Source organism: Aspergillus luchuensis, chromosome 8, assembly GCF_016861625.1.
Source record: "Aspergillus luchuensis IFO 4308 DNA, chromosome 8, nearly complete sequence".
NCBI lineage: Eukaryota > Fungi > Ascomycota > Eurotiomycetes > Eurotiales > Aspergillaceae > Aspergillus > Aspergillus luchuensis.
This window is the reverse complement of record NC_054856.1, coordinates 280,282-297,512: the sequence shown is the minus strand read 5'-3', so window position 1 is coordinate 297,512 and position 17,231 is coordinate 280,282. Positions and strand designations below refer to the sequence as shown.

Genomic DNA, 17,231 nt, shown 5'->3' with positions numbered 1-17,231 from the left:
TGGTTTAATCTGGAATTAAAATCTGGAAGCAGAATGCAAACGTGGATTATCGCACTAGACAAGTAGATCAATTTTGCAACTATTGGCTGATTGACTGATGTTCTTTAGTTTGAATTGGGGGATTGTGCAGGATTGTGCAAAGTTGTGAGCACAACATAATGCTGTGCTTACCTGGGTCGGTGAAGCCAATCACCTGATTCTCAGAGTGACGGCAGTACCCACTAACTAGGGGTTATAGTATCTGGTATGAAGTGCTGAAAATATAGAAAGTTTTCAAAGAATATTGCACAAGTATGTCGAGTGGACAAATTATATGTTATTCATCTTGCATTAAGCCGACACATGTCTAATTAGCTCCTTTTTGTATATACTTCAACTACCATGTATGTTCTCTCCACTCACCCACCTCCATCATCATCGACACCACTAATCTTCCAACTCAAGCAATCTTATCCGGGGTAGCAGTGACCTCCTGGTGGATAGTCTGTCCACCAGCAACCTTCTTGTCATCCTCAAAGCCAACCTCCTCGATGTGTGCACCGCGCGAGTACTCGTTCTTCGTCTTCCAGGCGGGCGTACCAATGTACGGAATGCCATTGGGATCAGTGAAGATGGCCTCGACCTCTTCCAAGGTCTTACCCGTGGTCTCAGGGAAGAAGAAGAAAATGTGCAGGAACATGGCGGTACAGAAGACACCGAAGAGGATGTAGACCTTCCACTGGATGTTGACAAAGGCCGGGGGAACGAAGTAGCTGAGGGCGAAGTTGAAGGCCCAGTTGGCCGAAGTGCAGAGGGCGGTGGCCTTGCCACGCACACGCAGAGGGAACAGTTCCGGGGGGTACACCCAGCTGGCGGGGCCGAAGGAGATGGCGTATGAGGCTACGAAGAGGTAGGTACTGGCAATGACAGCCTTGCTGGGCGCGCCGTGGATGACCCAAGACTCGGCCTCGACGTGGTTGAGACCACCGGGCGGCGCGGGATGACCGTAGCTGGCCATCAGACCGGCATTGATGTACATCCAGATCATCATGAAGAGGGAACCGATCAAGAAGGTCGGGCGACGACCCCACTGATCACCCCAAATCAGAGCCGGCACGGTCATGCACACGTTGATCACGTATTGAATACTGGAGGAGATCAGGTTGTTGTTGCCCTTCAGGCCGGCCATAGCAAAGACGTAGGTAATGTAGTACACTAGAACGAACAGTTAGTATTGCTACCCACCCGTACAGGTTTGGAAGACACTTACTCATGACGTTCATTCCCGTCAGTTGGGACCAGATCTGAACGAAGATACCCACATGGGTACGGTTGAGCATGTTAGGCTTGAACAGCTCAAGGTAGGAAACATCTGCGTTTTGACGCTCAAACTCGCACATGCTCTTGATCTCTTCATATTCGCGCAGCACAAAGGGAGAGTTCGGGTCGCCCTGACCGTGGACGAGAGTCAAGACAGCGTGGCACTCCTCCCACCGGTCCTTGCGTGCCAACCAACGGGGCGACTCGGGCAGGAGCATCATACCCAAGAACAGTAGCACGGCAGGGATCATCTGCAGACCCCAAGGGATCCGGAAGGCCGCCGTACCCTTGATGAAGCTGCAGCCATAGGAGACGCTGGACCACGTGTGAGATGAGGGACGGCAACTGATGGTGGGCAAGAACTTACTAGAACATGATCAGAATACCCCAGGTAATAGCCCATTGCTGCAGACCGACGACACGACCACGCTTGGTTGGAGGTGCCTAAAAGGTTAGCACCACATGCAGCAGAGGTATTATAGGATCGACATACAATCTCCGAAATGTACACTGGTACCTGAGCGGAGCAGATACCCACACTCAGACCGTTGATGATACGACCGACGATCAGCATGGGAATGTTCTGGGAGGCACAGACAATGATAGATCCAATGCACCTATGCAGACATGCATGGTTAGTAGAGCCAAAGGTGCAGCGATGTCAGGCACTTACCAGATAATGGAACCGATTTGAATGGCGGAACGACGACCAAGGATATCCGAGATGAAACCCGAGATCAACGAACCCAGCCAGGAACCAGCAGCCATGGAGGCGGTGATACCACCCTGCACACTAGCACTGGGGCCCTGACAGACTCTCGTGCCATCATCGTCATAAGTGACAGGAGCCTGGTTAAAATAACAGAGATAGGCGTCGGTCTCGATGATGGCGGACATCGACGAAATATCGAAACCGAACAGACCACCGCCGACGACGGCGATGGCCGCAATGAAGTAAAGATTGCCGATAGCCATGATGCCAGCTGGTTCCTCTCACGGCAGGAGATTCTGGGGGGAAAGAAAAAAAGAAACCTCGGGGAACCACCGAAGAAAGCAAAAGAAGAACGCAGGAGAAGCCGGGGAAAAGACGGGGGATTTAAGGAAAGCGAACCCCGGGAACGGATGGCACCAGATGAAATGAACCACAGTGAGACAAGAGCAAATGCCGCGGGGTCGACGCAGAAAACCGCTATGATGGCCGGTTGAATTGTCAAACCTAAAGGGTGGTAGAGGGACTGTTCCGACCCGATTAGCACGGCAAAGCAGACCCATGCCAGGCGAGATTAGACCGACCTCTGACTAGCGGAGAGACAGGCATATCCGGTTAGGTCAAGGTTCAGCTGGACTAGCGATTGGATGCATGCAGCAAAAGGCGGTCCACCAGGAGCTGACATGGGGGGCGTTGCCCATGGGTCAGTCGGCTGGCCGTGAGCCCATCTGTCGCATGGGAAAAAACCGGGGCAAGCACATGGTCTGGAGGGTCGAGTGGGCATGAAACGAGCCATCAGGAAGCAGATGGGGAGGGGGCGAGAGAATGATCCAGAATCCACCCGACCTGAACGATGCACGGCACGTTTCTATCTCGACTTCAGCGGTAAGTCTTTATCGGGATGGCCGAATGTGACCGTAGTCGGGTAGGTGGCTGAAAGCGTGGGCGGCGGTCCAAGCCGGCCAGCACGTTCAGAAAAGCCATCGGACACGCAAGGCAGGCAACCCTGAAGGCTGAAGACCGAAGACGGGTCAGCCGAGAGTCGGAGGCCGCGATCCAGCGTAAGCGTGGAGGCAGAGAAGGTGGAGGTGGAGGATTCCGGGGATTGGGCGGATCGGCATTGTTGTTCCCTTTCCCGGCCAAGGCGGGATACAGTCCGGAGTAGATTGGGAAATTCCTGCAGGCCAGCAACGCAATGCCAGCGGGGACGGTGCAGCGACAGTGTAACTATAACTGACTCGAATGCAGAGGTGTTATCTAATATGAACCGATTATAGCTAAAATTCGGTGAAGGTGAGCAAACGAGATCCAGTTCGGGGGGAAATGGAGAAGAGGACGGGGGAACTCGAGATTGCGGAGAGACACCGACCGGCTTCCCCAGAGCACATGACTCGACTCTCAGGCAATCATGCTCTCGCCCGGCCCAGAGCCTAATTAGGCTTAATCTCGACTTTCAGGGTCTTGGCCATGGTATACCTTCCCTAGACCGGCTAGTATGGGTGGGTATCTTACGGAAAGTATCCTATCACAACCAGTCAAAAGAAGACAGGAACAGGAAAACATTGATTTGCTTTGGATAATGGAAACACCCCGGGCCCCTCCGTATCATATTTTCACAAGGATTTAATTACTACCCCCAGTCATCTTGCCAGATTCTCATCCCCTGTCGGCTATGATGTGATTGAGACATTCTATGAAATTCTCTTCCATCTGCTTCCCGAATGACCAAGTAGATAAATCCCTCATGCAATAATCGCGGGGGACCCCAGTCACCCCAACATGATACTAGTAGGTAGCTACCTACTAGTTGTAGTACTCCTGGTCAACTAAACCATGACATGGGACTGAGAATTTAGCCGACATTGTACCCTCCTTTTAGCCTTCGCCAAGGACTCTCTAACGTACTGGATTCCAGCACCGTTGGTTACTAACGTTTGAATTTTTTCTCATCCACTCAAGCTCCCTTGGCTGATTCGTGGATGTTCTCCGCCCGTCAATGGCTTCCCTTCCATATTATACTACTACTAGTACTAGTAGAGCCAGGCTGTCCCCGCTGTACCAAGTGATGTGAGTAATGCAATCAAAGGCTGGTGGCTGCAAATCCAAAATCGCATCTTCATGTGCGGTATATGTGTATATATATACGACCAGGGTCATTATCATTACGGAAAATGTCGGGACAAACCATGTCCGCTGTCGAGGGTGAGACACAAGCCTTCCCAAGCCGGGAGAAGAGGGGAAGGAAAAGCCAAAAAAGCCACGCAGAGACAAAAGAAGAAACACTAGTCTACTAGACGCTCAGCCCATGCAGGGCAGCCAACCCTAATTACCCGGCTGCCCATGCCGACCCCCTTTACCGCATCTTACACCAGATCCCACTGTGCAATGAAGACAAACTCCATTTGCACCCGACCAACCTGCGTCCGGTATTCCTCCGCTGTCAGCCCCCGACAGTCCGCTCGATCCCCGAACCGGGTCAGCACCACTATCGGCACCTGTTGGCCCGGCGCCCCCAGCATTCTGGAGTCCGGAACGTCCACGTACCACATATCTCCCCCGCCGTTAGGGTTGGATCCCCGCACGTGTGTAAATACGAGACTCTCCTCCTTCTGCCCGTCCACGCCTTTCACCATCAGTAGGAACAACCCCGGCTTGGCCCGCGTGTGATACTCCAGCGTCCAGTGCTCGCAGATCAGACCGAACTGGAAGCGCACCGGTCCTCCCTGGTGCACTGATATCTGCTTGGCAGCCGGGCGGTACGACCGCACTCCAATGCTGTGCTTCTCCGCCTCCCCAAAGATCACCGGCTGCTCAACGCACAGCGGTGAACTGGGGTTACCCAGAAGGTACTCCTGCCAGCTGATCTCCGGACGTCCATCGTCACGGTAGAACTGCGTTCGGTCTTCGGGGAAGTGCTTCAGCCCCAGCTCATCATTAGTGTCCGTGAACATGGCCGGGTCAAATTTTGGCTGGTAAGGCTGCCCCTTGCCAAAGACGCACCCAGCACCCCAGCAGGGGTCAATCAGCTTCCACTGCCCGTTGTCGATCCTGACGACGTTCCAAGCATGGCCACCTTGAACCGGGGGTAGCGAAGATCCAGGAGTAGGAGCCACATATCCATAACCCTTACCGTGACCGTGGACAGTCTTCGCCTCCATACCTGCACGGGTAGCAAGCGCAGTGAACAACCCCGCATACCCCTCACACACACCCATTCCCGTCGCGAGTGTATTGGCTGGGGTTTGACTCTTCACCCGATTATTGTAGAAGGCCTCTACGTCATACGCGATGTTGTGGTGGAGCCAAGTGAAGATGACACGAGCTTTGTCCGTGTGGGACGGGAACGGTGCCGTGAGTTCATTCGCCAGCCAGGACAGGTCGTGTGTCGGGAGAGACGTGCGCGGGTATCGAGCTGCATGGGCATCGGCAGCTGAGAAGTCGCGGCATTTCAGACACGCAACCGGTGTTGGCACTGTGGGCGCATTGGAAGCATACAAACGAGGCTTCGTAGCTTGGATTTTGGAGAGATCCGGACGCGATGCCAGGGGGACAGGCGGGGGCACGCCATTGGAGCTGGGCTCATTGACAGCTCCATTGGTACTGCCAAAAGATTTATTGATCGCCGCGAAACCGGATTGTTTGAGCTTACCCAGCGTATCGGTAGAAGGCGGGGGCGGGGGCAGCCTCCGAACTGGTAGCGGCGGGTTCTTTTCCTCCTCTTCGTTGATAGTCAGCGACCTGTCACTTGTTGTCCTAGACGGCAGTGGAGGAGGCAGCCGGGAAGCCTGCGAATTGTTGCTTTCCACAGAGTAGTTGCTCTGGCTGGATTTCCGTCGCAAGGGCAAAGACGGACGAGGTGGAGATAGCCTGCTGCTACTGCTACTACTTCTCGTCGTGGGCGTCGGCCGCGGTGGTGGTTGTGGCTGGCGTTTGGGGGGCAATGGAGGCAACTCAGCCTCGCCCCAAGCGGGGGGCAGGGAGCGGCCAGGGCCTGCACTTATTGAGCTAGCCGATGTCTTCCCGGTACTTGTAGTGGTCGATCTAGATATATCTGAGGCCATAGACTCCAATGAGCCTTTATGAGAGGGTTGCGTCGGTCTCCGCGGTGGTAGTGCTGGGCGTTGTTGGTCGGAGGGCTTGCGAGCAGGCAAAGGAGGGGGTGTCTTGTGTTTCACTGGGGGCGGTGCTGGTGCAGTAGCGGGACGTGGGACAGGCCTAGGAGGGACCGCATCATTGGAGGCGGATGAGCGATTGTAGATGGAGCCATTGCTGCCAGCAGCATGGTTATTATAACTGTCGTTGGTATTGTTGGTGGTGAAGGTTTTGGGTCGCGGGGGAGCAGCTGGACGTGTGGGCATTGGAGTGGGCTGGACAAGCACAGGCTCGCTGGTGTCGATTCCTGAGCTTTGACCAACTTGCGCTTGTTTAAGTGCCGCAATCCGTTGCTGGATCGACATGACCTGAGGTTCTTCCGCCATGGTGCTATTACTTTAAGAAGTTCGTGGGTGATGAAACAAAGGGTGAAGCGAATGAATGGCCGTTATTAGGGAACCGTTATCGAGGAGTGGGTTTCAAGAAACGGCGATCGCGAGTGACTAGAATTAGGGATGATTAGGAGGCCATAAAGAAAGGAAATAAGGATAAGAAGACTCCCTCAAGGATAGAGGTGGGTAAACGAAAGAAGGCAGAATCCTGAGGGAGGAGGGTTGGGGGCTCAGACTTAAAACCCCTGCCACGGAGGGGGAAAAGCAGAGGAGGGAGCGAGAGACTCAGTCAGAAGTGGAGAGGGAGAAGCAGTGGACGAGGCTGTGAAACAAAACCGGAAACGGACTCAGCCTTACCGGTGCCTGAGGTGTGGATCAAACCCCCGTCTCCACCCGATTCTCTACTTTTATAAGGAACCGAGCCATTCACAATGAGATTGTACACGCAATGCTATCCAGATATCGATAAATATAGCAGTCAATACATGACAATTATTTCAACGCGCAGTATGCACCTCCCGTCCCTTGACAAACACACGTCCAATATTGCGGTCATCTCCCGTCATCAAGAACTTCTCAAACACCGTCGGCTCTCCGTCTTCCTCCTGCACTGGCGCCATTACGCCCTCCTCCTGCGTCCGAACAAGCAGCGCATCAAACTCCTTACCCACCAGAAAGTTCCCTACCTTCTCCTGCAGTCCGCATACCCGCGCTCCGCCCAGAGTAGCCATGTAGAACCCCTCCGTGAGACTCAGAGGTTGGTCATGTCCTTGCGTCATTGTACACCGTGCCGTCGACACCACAAAGGCAGCCTTCATCACATCAAGCATGGAGCTTGAATACCCTCCTCCGCAGTCAGTACCTAAGCCAACTTTAATATCCCGACGGAGATACTCTCGCACGGGGGCAACCATGAACTCATCCATCGTAACATTGGGAATAGGACAGTGAGCAATCCCACACTGCAGCTCCGCCATACGCTCGATCTCTGTATCGGAGAGATAGATTGAGTGAGCAAGGATGCTCCGGTCATTCAGGAGCCCAAGCCGCTCATAGAGCTCCGTTTCCGTCTTATCATTGGGGAACAAGGACCTGGTAAAGTCGACCTCGCCCCGCGACTCGTTGAAATGTGTCTGGATGGGCAAGTCACGATTTCGGTCTGCGACAGCCCCAAGCCCAGCCAGTAGTTCTTCCTCACAGCATATTGCGAACCGCGGTGTAATCACCGGTGTCACTAGTCCATGTGTGGGATCAAGTTTCCGAACTTGAGCAATAAAGTCTTCCGTTTCGCGGAGGGAGTCTTCCACCGACGCGTCCCGGTACCAGTCCGGGGCGTGACGAGTCATATTGCACTTTCCGATCAGCGCGCGTTGACCCAGGTTGAGGCAGGTTTCAGCGAGGATGACCGATGCAGGTGCATGACGGGAACCGTAGTAGCAGGCAGTCGTCATTCCTTGTTTGAGTCCGCCGCGGACGCAGGACGCATAAAGCGACTTGGCGTACTCCAGATCGGCGAGTCTGGCTTCGTGGCGGAAGGTAATGGTCTCCAGCCAGGTAAGTAGATCGATGCCCCGCCCTGTGCCGCGCTGGGCCCATTGAGGGGCATGAGTGTGCGTGTCGATGAAGCCGGGGATGAAGAACTCGGTAGGTTGCAAGATGGTCACTGTGCAAGTAGATTCAGAGTAGTGGTATCCTGCAAGGAGATCTGAAATGGAAGTTGTGGGGGTGGATGGGTGGATGGCTTGGATGGTGCCAGTGGGTGAGAGGAGGATGAAGGTCTCAGTAAGGATCTCAAGTTGCTTGGAGCTGAGTGTGTGAATGAAGGTGCCATGGAAGGCTTGAGCTTTGGGTGTTTCAGAAGCCATGAGGGGGGTGGCTGCGGTAATAGTTGGGGGGATCGATAATGATGATAATGAAGATGTTGTGATGGAGTTGACAGAAGATAAGCGTTGTTAGGGGTTTTATCTACAGCGGGGTAGCAATGCGCCTCCACCTTTTCTACACCACAACAGCCGTAAGCTCAAATACAGAAAATTGCCTCCAAAATTGTCATAACAATCCAACTAAAGGGTATAATATGTCGCCATCTCCTCCTGGAACCAATCATAAGAATAGAATAATTGCTCCGCCAGTTGCGGGTCAATCATGGGTATATTCCCCGATCCATTTACCAGGAGAACGTCATCCAGCACCGGCGCTAGGGGCACCGGTGGTGCTACTAAAATATGCTGTGGCTGCTGCTGCTGTGGTTGTTGCTGCGGCTGCTGTTCAAGGAACGGTTGATGTTGTGGCATAGGTGGCTGTGGTTGCGGTGGAGGCGGTGGTGGTTGTGGCTGCTGCTGTTGTTGAAGCTGCTGCTCCTGCTCCTGCTGCTGTTCCTGCTGATACGCCAGATGGCTGAAGATCATCGTGCTCTGGTTGCGGAACGTCTCCGCCAGTCGGTCCACCCCCGGACGTCGCTTGCCAAATTCCTCCAGCAGAACAACTACTGCCTGGATGGCCCGTCGCATGCTCTGATCCTCGGGCTTCCACGCAGCACCACGGCCTTCGCGGACAGACTGGAGATTGTGGTTTAGACACCACAGGATTGTAATGCCGGCAAAGTAAACTTGACTGAGGGTCAACCAAATCCACTTCAGCTTCCCCTGCGAGTAGCTGTCCCAGTAGGACCGAATGACCTGGATACTGGCGTTTCCGCAGCTCACGATGCTGGTGGCATCGGGTGTCGGATTACGCGGACTAGGTCGGTACATAAGGAGCAGCGTCGTTGCATATAAATAGTCGTAGTAACTTGTTGAGTATAAAAGCGCGGGTGCATACACCGGCGCTTCCTGTCGCCAGTCGTCTAGTTCCTGGCGGAAATGACTGAGCGTGATGGCAACCTCTGTTGGAGGCGGTGGCGGTTGGTTGTTAAATACTGTCACGGTCAGTGGAACTGAACACGGCGAGCACCATATAAACTAGGAAAGACTTACAGTAGCGGTAGATCCGCGAAAAAATCCGACGCAGGCGCACCACCTGCAAAGGAATCGTCATGGCACTAGCCCCCGGGGTCTCTGTCCAATTGTCATTGAATTCCCGTGGCAAGCCGATGGAGATGTCCTCATCTGCAATTCCAAGTGGCCTTCCAAGAGTGCTGGCGATTAGTCGATCAAGGTTGTAGAGACTCCAGAACGCCCGCTTGGCCATCTCCTCTTCTATCACGTTCCCCGTTGGACGGGCTTTATGCAGCCCGAGACTTGTGGCGAGACGCAAAGTAGTCCCGAGGATGTGCCACACACTGGGGCCCGTGGTCGCAAACATTGTATACACAGCGACGCTCAAAAGGGCTCGAACAGCTGCCAGATCTTCGTTTTGTAACGCCAGTGCCATGGTCTCATTGCTAACATGGTAGAACTCGGCAGCCTGTGTCTCGTCGGCAGATCCGATCAACAAGGCCGTAGCGATGGTGATGTGATACGAGTGATGAACCTCCGGTGCGGGGACCTCCCCCGCATAGATGCGATCAAGCTGGGCCATAAACTCCTCCCGATGAAGAAAAGGGTATTGGTACCCCAGACTATCAAAGTATCGTGATGCTACTGATTGCGCCTCTGGAAGCGAGGCGAGCCGCATCACACGAGGAGCGGATGCTACCGGACGCGCGATGGAGGGTCGTCGATGCTCCAATTGGTCGCGAAACAACTCACCTACATTAGGCAACTCGGTGCCTACCGCAGTGGAACTAGGAGCAGGGCTGCTGGACAGCGCGGTTGCCGTCGTTGTGGGTGTTGAATGTGTTGAACTCCCGCGAGTCATCATCAAGGCTGGTACCTGGTACCACCAGTCCGGGTCGCCCTCGCCATCCAGCGCAGTCCCCGTAGGCCGGTCGGCGACCGAGATGCCTGTTTTGCGGCGCAAAAGCTCCTCCAGCCATCGTACCCGGTTTTGTAGGTTTTCCAACTGATCTCGAGGAACAGACGCCGCGGCGACCTGGGGACCCGGCGGAGGGATGGTACAGCGGACACCGGCGCGAGTACACGCGGAGCAGTTCGGGTAGCGAAAGTCACATTTCTTCTTCCGTTTCCGACAAAAGTCGCACGCCGTGGATACTCGTTTACTGCGAGGATGAGAAATCTGTGATGGGGAGGATCGCGATGAGGCCGGGGTTGGTTGAGACTGGGGCTGCTGATGAGACGGAGGGAGCGACGGTGGTGCTGTTGGGAGTGGCTGTTGCTGCTGAAGCGGCACGGATGGAGGCGGCGGCAGCGACTGCGGAGAAGGGACGGAACTGGGGTGAGCAGGACGCGGCGGAGGAGGAGGAGGAGGAGGAGGAGGAAGAGATGCAGGATGAGAAGGAATCGGTAGGGGATCGAGTCGGAATTTGCCCAGCTGATGCCGAAATTCGGGGTCACGGTTGGTCATGGTGGTGGAAGGGACGGAGAAAGAGGCCAGGGAAGGCGGCTCGAACCGCAGGCCATACCGGGGGGAGGAATTATTGAGTGGGGGATGAGATGGATGGATTTGGATTGATGGGAAAAGAACTGGGCGACTTGAACGGAGTTGCAGCCGTAGCTCGGTCTTTAGTCTTAGTGAGCTGCCGGGGGGGAGAGAGGGGCGTATCCACCCGAGGGGAGGTCTTGGTCTTTAGTTAAGAGAGAAATGGTGGGAAGGGAAAAGGTTTATTAGTCTTTATCCCCTCAGCCCCAAATGGTCGATCAATCCTGCTAGTGACTCTTTTATCTCTCTCCCTCCCTCCAAACTTTGATGGGTGCACCACATTTGTTAAACTGCAATGCGGGCAATTGCAGTCACAGTTTGCTTAGGAGGATATCTACACCGCCGCCCGAACCCCCCGATCCCTGAACCTAAACCCACCTCCCCTCTAGGTTTCCCTGGTTATGATGCTTTAACACGAAGGACTCGCAGAGACAAACCAAGGCTCGGGGCGAACGCCGGTTTACCCATCCGCCCCCTACATTTCCTCCGCTGAAATCTTCAGACACTATTTTGGATCACGGAATGGATCAAAATTAATAAATACATTATTTCTAGACTTATGATTGGTAAAATATATGCCGCCCGAAATCCAGTTGTTATTAAATCCAACCAAAACGCCTCATAAGCCCTCATCTGTTATTGCCAGGTCCCCTTTGCAGGTCCAAAATATCCCGAATCTGGAAGTCTGTTATATGGCACACCGTGTGCATCGGCTGTATTCCGATACACGGTGTTGCCCCACCACTTCAACGGCCCAGCTGGTAAAATTATGCAGAAGAATATAATGACGGTGGACACGGCAACCCCGGAGTCGAGTGCGGCAGAAAGCACATAGTCTACAGCAACTCCATTAGCAACTGGCCGCGAGCAAGACTGATAAAGAACAACTTACTATACTTTGACCACCAGGCAGGCTTGCGCCGTTTGATAACCCCATTGAAGATCACATTGACCAACCACCACGAAGAAAAGTTGATTCCCGTCGCAGGAGGGACGAGGCTCATGGCGCCAAATGCAACGGGCCAAGAAAGGTAGTTGACCTTCTTCCACCGTCGGCCCAGAAGCCATGTGATCACCACGACGGCGGGTCCAACAAGGAAGAACCAAAGCAGATTCCCGTACATCTGGCCGGGACTGAAGTTTCGATCGGGACCGAGAACACCTAGACAAAAGTTTAATGGAAAAGCCACGAAGTTTAGTGGTCGGGCCGACACTTACCCCAGATCAAGGATGACGAATAAGTTACCTGGCCATGAGGGCAGGTAAAGCCTCCCTCAGCCTCAGGGGTACAGACCCCGCGGATCCGAGTGATCATGAACACAGTCACACCGCACTGAACAACGGCACCGACCAATGTGGCCATGCCCTGCGCGACAAACAGCGTTCGTGGCGCGATATGGAGATAGTGCGCCAGTTTCATGTCGGCCACGAATCTAGACATCTGTCAGCTCTTATCTCCCTGCGGACCATGCCGATACTTACTCGAGTCCCTGCGACACGCCCGCATAGCCATAAAACTTGAACGCCATGTTTGCGACTGGTCGTCCTAGGAAAGCATAGCCACCGATAAATTCGGTGATCAAATTTAGTTGGTTGCTGGATATATTGGTGATCGCTTTGATGATACCAACGGGGATGATGTATATGATGGGTAGCAGATATGCCAGAAGAACCGCCCACGCCGGGAGGTCCGTACGCCAGACCTCGTTGGCCACTATGCTCAGCGCAAACATTACAACCGTGATGCCGCCAAACCACCACCATGGCACACTTTCATAGGTGTCCATGATCCGGGCATGAACATCTTTCGCGTTCCTACCCTTCCATTGCTCAACTAGATCTTTCCCGTGATACAATGCGACGTGGACGAAGATGCCCGTCAGATTCGCAAAGGCCACGCCATACGTCATGGCATACCCGGCCGGGAGAAACATGGGCGAATAGTTGCGGTATGCCTCCACATTGAATGTTCCGTCTGCGTTCATTACGCGACTTGTATTATATGGCTTGCCCGTATTGTCGAACGTATCTGGGTTCAGCAGAGGAAGGTAGGCCGAATACCATGTGTTGGTATAGTAGATAATCGGGCAGATGATCCAGTAGAAGAGCACAAACGAACCGATAACGTTAAGGCCTGCCCAGAATGGGACTAACAAGGGACTTTGGTTGGCGTAGACAACCTGAGCCCAGTCGAAGGTCAACAAGGACATGCCCAACCCTGTCTTTTGGCCAAAGAGCTGGTTGACCACCACATTGTCCGGTACGATCCAGCAGATGAAGCTGAATGTACTTAGTGCTGTGAAGAGGTAGCCTGGAGCGAAGTACCAGATTGCCCCAGCCACAAATACAATCATAAAGAACCGAAGTCGGCTAATTATCCAGCCATCTGCCATCAGATTCTGGCGCGAATGCAGGGTCGAAAGCAAAGCAGCGTTCGACAAGACTTGCGGCCAGATCATAGTGGCTGGACCCACGAGCCAGCGTGCGGCCATCCCCGCCAGACCAAACCCAAACAGTTGCGTAGTAATCATCAATAAGATCTCGAATCCTCCATGAGAAGGCATATCGTAGAACTTAACCATGGCCTCGATCACTTGAGTGGCAGCTGCCGACCCGAAAGAGACGTTGGACATGATTGTGATCAGGGCATGCTCTTTGATGTTGAAATGGCGGTCCGGGTTAAACCAGCCCAGGGGCATCCATTGCGCCCACGCACATCCGACCGGAAATGCTAGGAGCTGGGCAACAAGAGCACTAATAGTTACACTGGGTTGTCTCAGACTAAAGAATTGGTTCAAGCCACTTCCGACCTATGACTGATGAGCGATTTACTTCTCCAAGTTGCAGCCGCATCACGGTCGGAGGGAGAGAACATACAATTGTGAAAACCATACCAATCACCCACATGCGAACAGTATTAACCGGGAGCTGCCGGTCATCAACCGGTTTGACGACCGCGCGCACTTCGGGAAATGGGGAATCGTCGGCTTCATAGGGGAGTATGTCCTGAGCGCGGGTGTCGCTCAGGATGCTGGAGGCATCGCTAGTCCCATTCAACGACGGCTCCTAGACAAATCACGAAGACGATCATCAGCATTGCAGATTTGGGGAAGAGACGAGAGCCAATAACGGCAGATGGTGGATGTGTCAGATGTGATGATGCCTCACGTAAAAGTAAGTGCACGATGCAGGTGGGGGTAAATCGGACGATGTAGATGGGGACACCACGTGAAGGGATTCCGGGGAAGATGACAAGCAGTCGGGCCAATTTGAAATGAAACCAGTCACGATCAAGATAGTGAAGATGTAGATAGTAGTAAACCATGAATAGTATGTAGAATGACAAGGAAATATGGGTCTAGCCCACCTGGATCGTCGATGACTTCTTCTCATCGGTCATCGTATCCTGCAGCCCCATCGTCCCCTCCTTCTCCTCTTCTAAAGGATCCCCGGATTAATCAAGGATGCGCTGGTGGGAGAGACAAGCTAAGCGTCTAGAAGCTGGGATGGAACAGCACCCCGGCGAGACCGGCTCGGATGATGCGTGGGATAATTAGCAGATAGGGGCTCTGGCTGGTCCGGAGAGCATCGGCCGCAGAGACGGTGGAGTGCGCCGCTGCAATCAACCAACGACCAGCAAGCTTGTCATCGGCCTGGCCCGACACTAACAGGCACCCTAGCTTGCCAGAGACGGTAATTCTGGAGATGGGCTGTTCAAATGGCTCTCCTGGGTGGATAGGATGCCTAGAGGCGATAAAGATGAGGATGAAGTTGGGATAAACTCCCCTGCTGGAGTTCTTTCTGGGGCGAGCGAGGGGACGGTGAGAAGACAGGCTTTCCCACTAGGCACTGACGTACCCTCGCGCCGCCCAAAAAGAAAGGGGAAAAAGTCTGTTTGGTGACTCGAAGTCCGTCATGGCTGGTTCCAGGCGTCTGGGATGGCAATCTCTCGCACAATCACAAAGAATTCGGCCACGCCGGCTCCACTCCCTCTCCACCAACTATTGCGGTTATCCAGTGCCACCCGGATCTTGGGTCCTATGAGATGGGACAGATGGTCGCCCATACTTTATCTCTATTCTACTCTTAGCATAGATAGGGGGGGAATGATCTGATCAGGATCAGAGTGTGATAGCCGATGCAGCTTGCATGAACGCCATTGTCAGATTTGCTCTTTGTGGATGTGCAACTGGTGGTCCTGGCTGAGTTCTGCGCCACCATAGGCTCCAGTTGAGAATTGGCAATGATTAGGCATATATAAAGCCCCCTTGTCTGACGCAAGACATGACAATGTCAATGTCCCGTTTAGTTGTAACACTGTACTACCACAATCCACTCCTGTGTACAATGCTGAGCAGTGAAGACTAACCGGGCAAAGCGGACAGCCGAGATCTTTTCTGTAGACGGAAGTCTCTCCGTCCGAGGTTTGTCCATGCAACACAGACATTGTTCACCGTCCCTTCAATACTGGAGCAGTGGGTGCCAGCATGCCCCCAATTCTTGGAAATTGACGGCTCGGGAGTTTTGGAATGATTTAATGAACATTTTGTGGAGTCTGGACTGAGGCAGTAACGATCCGTAGGGCCATATACTGTGTACTGTGTAGACTATAGTATAGATCAGTAACCGTGGGAGGCCTCGGTTTCTTACTGCTTATTGTTGTTGCCACCGGGCGCACAGGGAGACTTTTCTTAATAGGCATAGGATGACATCAGGGTATGTTGGCAATATGACAACTGCCTGCAATGTATACATGATGGCATTGAACTAGGACGGTTAGTGTGCGTTGTCGAGCTCATGAAGCCTGATCCAAGTCCTTTGTAGCGGATGGGAGAAAACTGGGTTGGTCATGTGTCACCTCTGGATCACAAACCAAAGCATTCATTGTCTTAAGTCTGGACAATAATAGCATACTAATTACCCACTATGAAGTGCCGTAGTAGAATGTCTGCGGGATTTGACCCGGGATTGCAAGTTCTACTCGTCCCTTGGAACAAGATCCAGGTTAGGGGGCGATAAGCTTGGTGAAACCTGCTATAGCGCTCACGTACCGTGTGCGCGCGCGATATGCATGCATGCATGCATCGAGCCTGTGTTCTCTGTCAGGCAAACGATGTACTTTTAAAAATGCCTTCTTCTGCTTTTCTATCGGCGGATCTTCCCGGTCGCTGATCCTGATGCAGTGCAGCAGCCATTGAAGCCGAACGAAAGGCAGCGGGGAGTGTAGGTGAGTCTGACATAGATTAAAAGGCGCCGGCTGGGTTGCATGATCAGTGGACTAGTGAGGTCGAAAGAGATTGCCTAGATACTAAAATCATAAGTTCTCCTGTTATGGAAGTTCTGCACGATTCCTTTTGCCAACCACCTATAGATAGTTAACTAAGACATGATAAAAGACTACAGAACATACAAAGTAAGTAACTAGGCAATCATTTCCAATCTTCCGACCGATGACATACTGTCGATTTACTTTCCTTCTCTACTTGCCAGACGCCACACTGCAAGGGGAATTTCTCCAGCCGGAAGTCGTCCGTGTATACGGAGTAGTTTCTATTGAACTGACTACTAATAGTAAATTGTAAGTACTAGTAGTTTAGCGGTCTGCTGCGGATTGAGATTCTCGCAGGTTCCTTCCCGCTTCCAAAAAACCATCTTTGCATCCTCAAATCAACAATTCGGGCAGATGGTATGAGGTCAGCCCTCCAGAAGCAAATCACAAACACAAAAGTACACCAACAATGGGCGCCTAGTGGTAGAAAAAAGAGCTAAGAGCGGGCGCTGCCTTGGTCAAGACCCAGGCATTCCAGACCCTGAAACCGGAATCTTGAACGAGCGCAGATTTTTCCATCCTGTCTAAACCTTCTAGACTTGCTTGTCTCTCTCTTTCTCTGTTCTGTCTCTACCGGAGATGGTGGAGGGCGTAATTAAACCCCAACGGATGGTACAAACTAGAAAACAAGAGGAGGAGCAGAGTGAGGCGCATCCCCCGGGAAAGGCAGGCACAAGGGGAGAAAGACGGCAATTTTCCCAGCTTTTTCTTATTTTTAATAATTTTCTTATTGTTTTTGATTTACAGTTTCAAGTCAGCCTCTCCCATTCTTCTTCAATCCATCTCTGGCTCCTCTTTTGCTGCTGCTAAAAGGATCCACGAGCTGGCGGCTGATCGCAGTGGCCAGTGAGAGCACAGCTTGTCTTTCCCCCGCGACAACCGGCCCAACCTTCCGTCCACTGGTTGGTCCATCCCATCCTCTGCTCCCTTC

The 17,231-nt window shown here is 53.0% G+C and overlaps 5 protein-coding genes across 5 annotated transcripts; all 5 read right to left on the bottom strand.

The window, feature by feature from the left end:
* Positions 1–439: 439 nt before the first annotated feature.
* On the bottom strand, positions 440–2,274 carry AKAW2_80105S (sugar porter family MFS transporter; the record flags this gene model as incomplete). The annotated part of the gene is made up of 5 exons (XM_041681088.1): positions 440–1,194; positions 1,250–1,614; positions 1,667–1,743; positions 1,793–1,916; positions 1,973–2,274. The coding sequence occupies 5 exons, from the start codon at positions 2,272–2,274 to the stop codon at positions 440–442; spliced, it is 1,623 nt and encodes a 540-aa protein (XP_041548066.1).
* Positions 2,275–4,371: 2,097 nt separating this feature from the next.
* Positions 4,372–6,486, bottom strand: AKAW2_80104S (uncharacterized protein; the record flags this gene model as incomplete). The annotated part of the gene is made up of 1 exon (XM_041681087.1): positions 4,372–6,486. The coding sequence occupies one exon, from the start codon at positions 6,484–6,486 to the stop codon at positions 4,372–4,374; it is 2,115 nt and encodes a 704-aa protein (XP_041548065.1).
* A 503-nt stretch (positions 6,487–6,989) lies between these two features.
* AKAW2_80103S (putative guanine deaminase) lies at positions 6,990–8,357 on the bottom strand (the record flags this gene model as incomplete). Its single annotated transcript, XM_041681086.1, has 1 exon — positions 6,990–8,357. One exon carries the CDS (start codon positions 8,355–8,357, stop codon positions 6,990–6,992), a length of 1,368 nt encoding a protein of 455 aa, XP_041548064.1.
* Positions 8,358–8,555: 198 nt separating this feature from the next.
* AKAW2_80102S (putative C6 transcription factor) lies at positions 8,556–10,896 on the bottom strand (the record flags this gene model as incomplete). Its single annotated transcript, XM_041681085.1, has 2 exons — positions 8,556–9,409; positions 9,468–10,896. 2 exons carry the CDS (start codon positions 10,894–10,896, stop codon positions 8,556–8,558), a joined length of 2,283 nt encoding a protein of 760 aa, XP_041548063.1.
* Positions 10,897–11,607: 711 nt separating this feature from the next.
* On the bottom strand, positions 11,608–14,389 carry optF (small oligopeptide transporter, OPT family; the record flags this gene model as incomplete). The annotated part of the gene is made up of 6 exons (XM_041681084.1): positions 11,608–11,807; positions 11,864–12,133; positions 12,190–12,404; positions 12,454–13,781; positions 13,849–14,037; positions 14,339–14,389. The coding sequence occupies 6 exons, from the start codon at positions 14,387–14,389 to the stop codon at positions 11,608–11,610; spliced, it is 2,253 nt and encodes a 750-aa protein (XP_041548062.1).
* Between the last annotated feature and the right edge of the window lie 2,842 nt (positions 14,390–17,231).